The sequence below is a fragment of the Capricornis sumatraensis genome, chromosome 21, assembly GCF_032405125.1.
Source record: "Capricornis sumatraensis isolate serow.1 chromosome 21, serow.2, whole genome shotgun sequence".
NCBI classification, from domain to species: Eukaryota; Metazoa; Chordata; class Mammalia; order Artiodactyla; family Bovidae; genus Capricornis; species Capricornis sumatraensis.
The window spans coordinates 49,116,884-49,128,866 of NC_091089.1; the positions used below are offsets into that span (position 1 = coordinate 49,116,884).

Below are 11,983 nucleotides of genomic sequence, written 5' to 3' on the forward strand. Positions count from 1 at the left end.
TACTTTGGCCACCTGATGCGAAGAAATGACTCATTTGAAGAGACTCTGATGCTGGGAAAGATTAAGGGCAGGAGGAGAAGGGGATGACAGAGGATGAGATGATTGGATGGAATCACCAACTCAATGGACATGGGTTTGGGTGAACTCTGGGAGTTGGTGATGGATATACCCACTCCAGTGTTCTTGCCTGGAGAATCGCAGGGATGGTGGAGCCTGGTGGGCTGCCGTCTACGGGGTCGCACAGTCGAACATGACTGAAGCGACTTAGCAGCAGCAGGGAGGCCTGGCGTGCTGCGGTTCAAGGGGTCGCAAAGAGTTCAGTTCAGAGCGACTGAACTGAACTGAACACTCCAGGGATATGCGTTTATGTGAAGATTTTTGCACTAACAAAGGGGATTTGGAGCAGTGGAGAGTGTAAATGTAGAGATGCTTTCCACAGCCCCAGGAGCCTGGCGGGCTACAGTCCATTGGGTCTCAAACAGTTGGACACGACTCAGCAAGTAGGCACAGCATAGCACATTCTAGAAAATGGGTAAACTTTATGAATTTATAGATCAGTAGATCCTGTGAATACATAATGTTTCCAGTATTCACACCCAAACCGCCCTTGCCCTGTTGCCAAAACTGCATAGGCCCTTTCCCACAGATCCCTCTGCAGTGTGCGTCACGGTTGCCCACTCCCAGCCAGGTATCATTTTGCCTAGATTCCCCCTGCACCTCCGTCTCCTCACTCTCCTCCACCCCCGCCTCTCTGCAGCCTCAGCTCCCACGCCAGCTCTCCTCTCTCCAGCCCTTCTGTGCAGGCAAGCCCTTGGGACTCTCCTCTGTGCCCCTGCCCATCGCCATCTTTCACTCTGCTCTCCCCTAGGTAAGATGTCATCCAATTCCATCACACAGGCCAGTGCTTTTCTAATTGAGGGTTTCAACCAATAGATTAAAAAATCAATGCAGCAGTATGTCCCAGAAGTATTTTTTTTATTGTGGTAAAATAAATGTAAAATTTACCATTTTAACCATTTTCATTGTACAGTTCAGTGATACTCAGCACAACCACAGTTGTGCAGCCATCATCAGCATCTAGCTCCCAAACTTCATCTTCCCAAACTGAAACTCTGTACCCATTAAACACTTATTTCTTATTCCTCCATCCTGAAGTTGCCCCTGGCAACCAACCATTCTGCTTTCTGTCTCTACAGAACTCATGTAAGTGGAACCATATAATATAGTCCTTTTATGATTGGCTTATAGCACTTGGTATAATGTCTTCCAGGTCTGTCCATAGTGTAGTATATATCAGAATTTCCTTCCTTTTAAGGCTGAATTTATTTTTTAAATGAAGTAAAATGGAATTTTTAATGAAGCAGAATAGAAAATATTAAAGTAGATTTCTCATAATGAGGCCAAACATTCTTTCACAGAATGTTTCTTTCAGATGGATGTGTATGAGAGTGTGTTCTGGATCCCTGGGTATAACTTACTGTGTATAACAATCATGAAAGTTGGAAAAATGCTGATTTTGATGTGTGGTGAGTCCAAAATCCCCATTGTTTGTCTGGCTCTTGTCCACCCACAGTTCCTGAGCTCCTTTCCAACGAGTTGTTGGATTGCCCTTCAGTGTCTGAGCAGATCTAGACTTGAATTTGTTACCCTCTTTCCTCCAGACAAGCTCCTTCTCACATATTTCCCACTTGTGGTGGTTTAGTCACTAAGTTGTGTCCGATTCTTGCAACTCCATGGACTCCTCTATCCATGGGATTTCCCGAGCAAGATTACCGGAGTGGGTTGCCATTTCCTTCTCCAGGGGATCTTCCCCACCCAGGGATCCAAACCCAGGTCTCCTGCATTGCAGGCAGATTCTTTACCAACTGAACCATCCGGGAAGAAGTCATTTTCCACTTGGTTCTCCATAATCTGGCTCTGCCTGCCTCACTCTGGCCCCCAGCTATACAACGCGTTATGAAGAATTACTTAAGTCTCCCCTGAACCTTTCAACTGTTGTTCAAGCTGGGTTTCATACCCCTTCCTTCCACCTCTATTTCTTATGGGTCATTTCCCCTTTCCCTAAGACCCCCTTCAAATGCCTACCTCCCTGCTCCTTAAGACATCCCAACCGATTTGCTACGGCTCGCTCCGCATCCTTAGAGTCCCCTGTCCGGATCTCCAGTGAGGCCTATGCGTGTGCTACGTGCCGTTCTGTCTTCCCCACAGACTGTGAGCTCCTGGGGACCCTGGGCGGTGTCCGTCTTGCAGATCACTGTGGGTTCAGCGCGTAGGAAATCTTCATTAAGTATTTGTTCAAGCGAGAGCGGACGTGGATGCCAAGAAACACCAAGGGCAAATTTCACAGCTTTGTTTCTTGCCTTTTCCTTCTGATTCCCTATCCGGCGCACCTACTCCAGTAGAGACCCGGCGCCCGCTAAGCCACCAGTACTGCCCACCTTCCTCTCTACATCTCCCCTTCACCTCCCTTCCTGGACGTACCCCCTGTATAGCACAGGGAGTGGCCAGGCAACCAAAAAAATAGAATGTGCACTGGCTCACACCCCCACTTCTTTCTGGTGGAATCTGTCCCTGATTCTCGCTGGAACAGCTGGCCCTGTTTGTGGCCCTGAGCTCTTTGCGTCATGTCAAACAATGACGGCTCTGCTGAATACATGCACCCAGCTCAGCCCAGAAGCAAAGAACGGCTGCCTGCATGAGTCCCCAGCTCCAACGTAGATCTGCCTCCAGCACCATGTTCTCTTCACCTCTGACCAGGCTGTGTCAACAGCCTCCCAGCCTCTTCCCTTTTCTACCCCCTTCTTGAAAGGCTCAGAGAGCCTTCCTTCGCTTGGATCACACTGCTACTCTACTCCAGGACCACATGCAGCTCCCTGTGAACCAAGTTTAAACTGTCCTTCTCAGTCCAAAAAGCACTTCCCTGAAGCCACTGACCCCAAAATACATCTGTCTCCTCCTTCCCTGAACTTCCCATTCCCTACACTCCCCCTTACCTTAGTGGGATCCACATCGTCACTGGTCTCCTGAGTTCACTACCCTTGCAGGTATGCACTTTCAATCATTTCTCCATTACCCAATATTTCAAGAAACTACTATGTGCCACGCACCATATTTGGTGCTCAGGGTACAGCTGCGGACAAAACAAAGTGAACCCTATCCCATGGAGCGTTCATCTAGAGCGGGGTTTCTCTCCCTCAGCACTGCTGACATTTGCGGCTGGATAAGTCTTTCTTGTCATGGGCGGGCCATGCATCGTAAGCATCTTTAGCCCTGTCCCTGGCCTCAGCTCGAGAGATGCCAGATGCTCTCCTCTCCCCACTGTGACAACCCAAAGTGTCTCCAGACATTGCCCGAGGAGCGACACTGACCTGATTGAGAACTGCAGGCCTAGAGCAGCAGAGGGGAGGTTGTTACAAATCACCCTAGGAGCTCATTAAAAAGGCCGGTTACTGGGTCCCACTCCCAGAGAGGGGCCCGGGAACATGCATTTCAGTGACCACACAGGTGACTTTCATGCAAGCCGTTCCAGGGCATCTACTGGAGGAGCACTCAAGTGTCAAGTGTAGAAACACAGGAGACAGACCAGTAACCTTATCAAGTCAGTTCATGGCGATGATGAGACATGTAAGAAACAAGATAGGGGAACAGAGGTTATTCGTGCACCGGTGTGGCAGCCGCAGCCTGGCGAAGGGTCCGGACAGCCTCTCGGATGGTCCAGCTGATCGATGGGTTAAGCCCCACATGACAGCACAGGTAGGGTCAGCCCAGGAGGTGCAAGGCAGCGGGACTAGGTCTCCGCACCTTGGCTCCCACCTTCTTGGGCTCTGGATCTGCACTTCCCTCACCTGCCCAAAGCGTCTCCTTCCTTCACGGGCCCAGTCGGGTCCCACCTCCTTTGGTGGTCTTCTTCCCTCCCAGCTCCGGTCTGGTGGCACCTTCCTCCTCAAACATCTCAACACCACGTCTTAGCTCAACTGTGGCCACTATGTTTCCCCAATTAGACATCAAGCCCCTGAACACCAGGACCACAGCATCTTCTTTAAAGATCCTACAGTGCCCTGCCGGGATCAAGTACATGTGAGTTTGCTTACTTGATTGAATTCATCCAGGCCATGGAGCAAGGCCTGTGAGGTGGCCTCTGAGACTAAGGAGGACGAGGTCTCTGTGTTAGAAGGCAGGATGCAACTGGTATGGCTGCCGAATTCCAGGCAGCCAGCTCATCAGCCCAAGAGGAGGGCCTGCCAGGGTGAGCACTTAGAAGCTGAGCTGCGCTTTGCCATGGGCAGGATATTCTCCCGGTGTTGATAAGGCAGCAGGGGTCCAAGCAACCCCGGGGCCATTCTGGGTAAGTGCCAGTAGAGGGTAGGAACCCAGAGCCACCCTGCTAAGGAGCAAGTGCAGCAAGCAGGCTGTTTCAGGCCCAACTGTCCTTGCACGGGGTCATCTTAGTGGGGACAGGGGGTGGGTGGGTGGCAGGCCCAATGGGCTCCAGCAAGCCGGGAGACTCTGAAAATGTCCTTTAAAGCTACCAGCACCATGCAGCGCCCGTCAGCTGCCCTTAACCAGAGAAGAATGCTCTCTGGGAAGGTCGGGGCAGTGGCTGGTTGGGAACAAATGTTCTGGCCAAGGGGCCTCACACTCCCCAGCTCAGGACTCGGAGTGGAAAATAGCCCAACTGTTTGACTTTCCTACGGTAAGCCCAGGCCCAACAGCAGTGTCACTTGCTCCCATCCCTGGATGCAGCCCAGACTAGGACGCCAGCAACTGATGTGGACTCCAAAGGATGCAAAGAGAAGAACTGTTGTATTATTCGAAAGTTTAGGGAAGAAGCCGGGATGTTTATATAGCTAGCCAGGCGTTTTGTTTTCTATCGGTCTGGTGGGGGGAGGGGCAGCGAGGGTAGGAAAACATCTGACAGCAAAGGAAAAAGCTCGGGCAGAAAAGAGAAGTGGGGTCTTTCCGAAAGAGGCTCTGAAATGGGAGGATCCTAGCGTAGCCCTTTCCCCAGGCCCTGTAACCCCAAGCGGCTGCCCTCAGCCAGCCGCAGGCAGAAGCCCACTGTGGCATTTCCGAGTTTTGCGCACGCAGGGACTGAGGCCGTGCCTGAGTGCTGAGTCCCTTTCTCCTAATGGAGTTTGCCCGCGGATGAAATGGGGTAGGAGGGGGGCCCAAGTGGGGAGGGTTAACTTCTGCTGCAGCTCTGACCTTCTGCCGAAGGATGAGACGGAACCATCTGCTTCAGAAGGGATCGGGTGGTGAGTTTCCCGGTGCCAGTGGTTACCGGTCTGTAAGAATTCACTGTTTCTGTCGCATCGTCCGAGCCCACTATCCACCTCGCCACACCTAACTCTGCACTCCTGGGCGGGGGGTGGGGGGTGGAATGTGTTTTTTTCCCCCAGAGGCCCCCACAAAAGTTCAGGACTTGAGAGGTAACCCTATATGGTTCTGAGCCCTCCACAACCGGCAGCCTCCCCTCCAACCAGATGGCCCCAGCACTGTGGACTTGAGGACACTGATCTGACCCCTGAGGCCGCTCAGGACATTCATATGTTTTTATCCTCAGCTTGGTCGGTCCGAATTCCATCCTGTCCCCCGTTTTCCACAACATAACAAAGTTGTCGGGCCCCTTTGGCCAGCGCTAGACGCAGGCGTTCTCCTCCAGCTGGGAGGAGAGATGCGCTTAGGAGCGCGGTGACCCAAACCTCACGCGGCTTTGCTCGAGGTTCAGTGCAGACCCCGGGGTCGCTCACCCGGGCCACGCCGGGGCGGAGCCTGGGGCTGCCACTTGGGGGCTTGCCCGCGGGCTCCGCGCCACCCCACCCGCGCTCGGATTTTCTTACCTCTTGATGTAGTTCCTGCCATACAAGATCTGTTGCAGCAAGGTCACCAAGGCGAAGGCGCAGATGAAGATGAAGAGCAAAGTTCGGTTCCCCAACAAATCCCTGTTCGCCGAAGGGTCCGCGTAGCGCATCCTGGCGGCCGCGCGCGCACGGCGGAGCGCGGCGGGCGCCTGGCGCCTGGGGGCCCCCTCAATCACGCGCGGGGCTGCCGGGCCCCCGGCCCACCAGGCGCCTCTCGGCGCGATCAGGAGGGTGGGGGACTTCTCGGAGCAAAGTTTCCGGCTGCCGAAGCCGGAGCAGGAGAATCCGAGCGCCGCCCGCGCCGGGGCAGCTGGCAGAACAGGGCTGGCCTCCCCGAGCTTCACAGATACCCCAGGCCTCCCTCCCGATGCCTTTACCTCCAGGCGCCCATGCCCGGCAGCCTCCGATTTCCCTGCGGAGGGGCGACGCCAGGTGCCCCGAGCCCGGCGGCCCCTCCCGCCGAGGTGGCGGCCAATGGGGAGCGGGGCCCGGGCTAGGTCCGCCTGTGCGCCGGAGAGCGCCGCGCACCGCCCCCTCCGGCCGAGCTCCGGATCTGTCGCCTAGTGCGATCCCCGGCCCTGGCGGGCCAAGTCTGATCCCCGGGCCCGCAGCGAGGGAGAGCGCGAAGGTCGGCCTCCAGTTCTACAGATGGGAGGTGGGGGACAAAACACCCGGACAGTCCGGGTAATGACAGGCGGGGAATGGAGAGGGGGAGGGGTGGGGCGGAAAACGCCGGGTTTGAATCCCGAAATTTTGGAAGGAGGCAGGAAAGAAAGCCGCGGCGGGGCACTGAGTCACCCCCGCTGCCGCGTCCTCGCGCTGCCGGGGAGATTTCTACCGAGAAAGCCGAGCAAGGTCAGCCCGGCAGCCCTCAAGGACGGAGCGCGCGGCTCCTGAATGCTGATGGCCTGCGGGGCTGCCTGCCCGCCTGCCCGCCCGCGCCCCGGGCGCCCCACTCCAGCAGGGAGGAGATTCTGAGGCTTTCCGCCCGGCCACAGCTCTCGGCAGTTGGTCAAAGACCTTGTTGTCACCGAGACACTGGGACCTTGTCTCATCCTTGGAACCACTCGTAAATCTTAGGTCAGACAGCGGGCCGCCTTCGGGTACCACGGTCCCCCAGAGCTCTAGTAAGTAAGTCACTGTTTAGAAAGGTCTGCACTTCAAGAGTACAGACACGGTGGGGGGGGGGGGGGGTGGCGGGGACCCAAAGAAATGCAATGCCAAAGAGGTACCACTTCAGAAATCCCAACCCCTCGCTCTGCTCTCCCATCACCTTTCCACCCCCGCCCCACCCCGCACGCCCCGCGACAGCCCCTGCCGCATGGGAGTCACGTGCCCGCAGCGGTCACCAAGGAGCCCTAAGTGGACGATTCTAGGGCGCCCCTTCCCAGGGCCCTCCAGCCAGTCCGGGGGATTCTAAAGTCCGGTCGGGGCTTCATCTCCGAACTTGACCCGACCTCGAATCTCTCAGCAAGAAAAAGGACTTTGACAGGGAAGTGCCCAGACTCCAATACTCGGGTCTCCGCATCTAATAGTTTGCTCTTTGAACTGGAAGAACCGAAGAACTCACGGTTAAATCTCATGATTAGGGTTCCACCAATATCTTGGAATTCATGTTAATCTACAAGGTTAAAGCAGACCCCGTGTTATCTATGTTATCAAATAACTCTTATCCACGAGGTTGCTAGTAGGCTTGGCTCAGAAGTTAAAGTGTCTGCCCGCAATGCGGGAGACCTGGGTTCGGTCCCTGGGTCCAATCCCTGGGTCAGGAAGATCCCCTGGAGGAGGGCATGGCAACCCACTCCAGTATTCTTGCCTGGAGAATCCCATGGACAGAGGAGTCTGGTGGGCTACAGTCCACGGGGTCCCAAAGAGTCGGACATGACTGAGTGTCCGACTGTAACTATAGAGTGTCCTCACTGTAACTATAAAGAAATGATACATGAACTTTTAGATGGTCCATTATTATGGTAATCCCATATTTGATTCGTGGTACCTCCTCAGGTCAGTTCAGTCCTCAGTCCTGTCCTACTCTTTGCGACCCCATGGACTGCAGCACGCCAGGCTTCCCTGCCCAACTCCCGGAGCTTGCTCAAACTTTCATCAAGAAGCTCTTTAGTTCCTCTTCGCTTTCTGCCATAAGGGTGATTCCATCTGCATATCTGAGGTTATTGATATTTCTCCCTGCAATCTTGATTCCAGCTTGTGCTTCATCCAATCCAGCCAGTATTTCACGTGATGTACTCTGCATAGAAGTTAAATAAGCAAAGTGACAATATACAGCCTTGACGTACTCCTTTCCCAAATTGGAACCAGTCCATTGTTTCATGTTTGGTTCTAACTGTTGCATTCAAACTGTATGTACAACTATTGGCATATCATTTACATAGTAGTAGTGTTCTTGCCTGGAGAATCCCAGGGACGGGGAAGCCTGGTGGGCTGCCGTCTATGGGGTCGCAGAGTTGGGCACGACTGAAGCGACTTAGCAGTAGCAGCAGCAGCAGCAGCAGGCAATATAAATAATCTAGAGACGTGAATACGTGTTATGCAAATACAATGCTGTTTTATGTAAGGGACTTGAGCACTGGCAGATTTTGGTGTCCACAGGAGCCCTGGAACCAATCCCGAGGATACTGAGGGATAACTGTATTCTATATGGGAGGTATTTGGATTGCTTGATACTTTGCAAATGATTAGCAAGAGTCCAGAGCATCTCTGCTGACACTGCTTTTTTGATCCTAACAACATTTAAAACCTGCCTTACACACTATCACAAGCATCTCTGATGGAATTAGAGACATGATCTGGAAACATGGAGGTCTGCAGTTCCTGTTATTTCTATTAATGGGGATATGGTTCCATTTTAAGCCAAATTGATATTCTGATGGTAGAATTGCAGCAAACACTCAGAAGGCCTTGCAAACAAAAGAGTAAACACATGGAGAACCAATCCCTCTGCCAGACTCAGCGAACACCATTTTTATATCCTAATTGCCAGGAATGGGGACAGCTGCATCTTTGTTTAAAACACATACTCACACACAATTAAGCCAAGAACAAATGTCAACACTGGCACAATCTGCTCAATTACTGATAACTGATGGGCATTACTCATGCTGTGAGCATTGTCTCCAATAGAAAATGGAAAGATTCCTATTTTGAAAAGATCTTAGAGGTTTCTACTGGTTTAAGAAAGCTGTGTTTTGTTTCAACCACACAACTGCAACCTGCCAGGTTATATAAGTAACCTTCTACCCATGTGTTCAAGGAGTTTGTGATAAGAATATGCCATTCCTGTACATCTTTATATTTGTACGAACAAGGCGGATTTGTGGTTTAGGGACACTTTGCCTGTGATGAGGGTGTCTAGTGGCCACTGACTAAAAATGCCAGGGATGGCCTCGTAATTCAGTGAGCCAGGGGTGCCCCTTGCATGGGCAACTTGCAGACACTGGACCCTATGCCATCAGTCTTGTTTTCAATAAATTATTATTATAGACTATAACTTAAACTCCTTTTTCAGTTCCCTTATGAAGTATGAGCTTTGTTCTAAATAAGTTATGAAATAATCTTGAATGTGAATGTGAAGTCCCCTTTTGACCTTCACATCTCCAACCTGACAAACATCCTCCTCCTTCTGTCTCAGCACCACCTCCCAGGGGTCAACTGAAAGAAAAATACACAATATAAAGGTAGAGAGTTAAGTTTTATTCATAGCCCAGGAGACAACCTCTCGGATAGCTCTGAGGAACTACTCCAAAGAGGTAAAGCAGGAGCCAAGATATATATGATTATTTTTTGCTGGGAAAAAACATGTAGTCAAACATCAAAAGGTGACTGCTAATCACAAAAAACAGACCTCTAAAGTTAATGATTTTAGTGCTTTTCAATGTAAAGGACGATGCAAGGATCTGGGGTCTCTTAGACATTCTCCTTAGACGTGCACCTCAACTCTCTAGGGGCCAGTGTATCCCAAGGACAGAACACTTTCTGTTTTTCTCTACCCTGAATTTTCTTCTGGAGAAGAAACTGCAGCGGCTAATGGCTGTATCCTTGTAGAACTGAAAAGGCAGGCAACATTTTTTTGTTTACACAGGTATTTCCCTCCTGTATTTGCCCCAGTTTATTCAGCTTGCCTTAAAAGGTAGAGGAATCATTATTATTATTCCATAATAGTTTATGCATTCAGGGCATATGGTGCAGAGAGAGCCATTTCTATCTTGGGCATATCATACTCCTGCAGATAGAAACAGCTACACAGTTTATGATAAGGTTACTCAGAACACATTTAGAGGGAATTCCCTGGCAGTCCAGGGAATCAGACTCTGCACTTTCACATCCAAGGGCCTGGGTTCAATTCCTGGTTGAGGAATGAAGATCCTACAAGCTGTGAGTCACAGCCATAAAAAAGAACACATTTAGATGACATGATGACATCGTGGCCAGAAAGAACCTGGGATCTCCTCTGATCACTTTAAAGGCCAAGCTCTGGGGTAGAAACACTGGGATCAGGTCCTGTCCTTTGAGCAAAAGCACTGATGAATGCAGCTGAATGTTTTTCATTGCAACCCAGTACTGGCCTCGAGATGCGTTTTGTGGCTGGTCAGTATAATGCTCGGAGAAGGCAATGGCACCCCACTCCAGTACTCTTGCCTGGAAAATCCCATGGATGGAGGAGCCTGGTAGGCTGCAGTCCATGGGGTCGCGAAGAGTCAGACACAACTGAGCGACTTCACTTTCACTTTCATGTATTGGTGAAGGAAATGGCAACCCACTCCAGTATTCTTGCCTGGAGAATCCCAGGGACGGGGGAGCCTGGGGGGCTGCCATCTATGGGGTCACACAGAGTCAGACACGACTGAGGGGACTTAGCAGCAGTATAATGCTAGAACTTCAGGCAAATGCCTATAAATATAGCTGCCTAGAAATGTCTAATGTTCCTTGAGTACCTGCGAAATGGAAAGGAATGACTGTTCCCTGTGATCATCCATTTCTAAAGCGCCAGGGGAGTTCCCAGTCCTGATGCCATGGCCGCAGCAGAGCTCCTGTCATTTTCCCGCAGTCCTGGGTCCTAAAATCTCCAGTCACTTGGCAGCCGTGGTGGAAGAGCTTCCAGGTGCTTGGTCTTCTGTGAATGCCAGGGAAAAAAGATCAGCCAGTCTGTGCCCCAAGAGCTTCATAGCACAGTGAAGACAGACACATAGTACCCTAGAGGAGGATGTGTGTGCCTGTAACTCAACCTGGGGTGTCAGGGGTGGGGAGGTGGGGAGGGACTCATTGGCAAGAGAGGTGTCCGGAGGCAGTGTTTGGCCTCAACTGTGACAGGTAAAGAGGTGGGCCATGAGGAGCCCTGGGACGAGGTATGCAGGGCAAAGGAGCTGGGTGGGCAGCCGCAGACATGGCACAGCCAGCTCGGTGTGGCTGGAGATGAGGCTGGAGGGGGCTGGTGGCAGGAACCAGAACACAGGGAGCTGGGACTGCATCCACAGAAGTCTTGCAAGATTTTAAGTAGGGGAACAATATGCTCAGATTTGCGCTTTAGATAAATCAATCTGCCGGGTGGTGGAGAACAGTCTGAGGGAGAAACACCTGAAAAGCCTCGGAGGTGACAGCTTATCTTGCTTCCCCCTGCCAGCAGCTGACCCCTCCCCACTACTGCAGCCCCCGGCACCCCACTGGCAGGCAGCCCTACCAAGGATCTCTCATTACTGTACCAGCTTGGTAAGGCACTCTCTGCCTCCTTCCAGAGGAGCAGGCAGGGGCACAGGCTCACTGCTTCATGAGAGCTGGCACTGTATTCAGTGCTTCCCATGTGGCTCATCTGATGTTCATGGATATCGGTAAGTATGCTGGGGGCAGGCCCACCACACACTGGGACAGCTCAGAGCTTGTCTCTGATACCCTCCTTTCCCCCAACCCCCGCACTTTCCAGGGTTCCCTCTGGTTCCTTGTGCAAAAAATATATGCTCTCCCCACTCCCTTTGAAAGCCCGGCTCTTGGGAAAGGCTCTGATAGCTTTCATTCAGTGCTCCTGCTGGAAGGAAATTCAACATGGAGTATTCTCGGTGCCTGTAATAAAGGCCAGCTCCAGAGCTGCGCAGAGAGCGCTGGAAAGAAGCCTC

The 11,983-nt window shown here is 52.1% G+C and overlaps 1 protein-coding gene across 3 annotated transcripts in view; it reads right to left on the reverse strand.

Moving 5' to 3' along the window:
- ST8SIA5 (ST8 alpha-N-acetyl-neuraminide alpha-2,8-sialyltransferase 5) overlaps positions 1 to 5,971 on the reverse strand; it is a 61,428-nt gene extending 55,457 nt beyond the window's left edge. For all 3 annotated transcript variants that reach the window (XM_068993863.1, XM_068993862.1, XM_068993861.1), the window contains exon 1: positions 5,841 to 5,971. In XM_068993863.1, coding sequence (XP_068849964.1) covers positions 5,841 to 5,971 — 131 coding nt within the window. The remainder of the gene's footprint in view (positions 1 to 5,840) is intronic.
- Between the last annotated feature and the right edge of the window lie 6,012 nt (positions 5,972 to 11,983).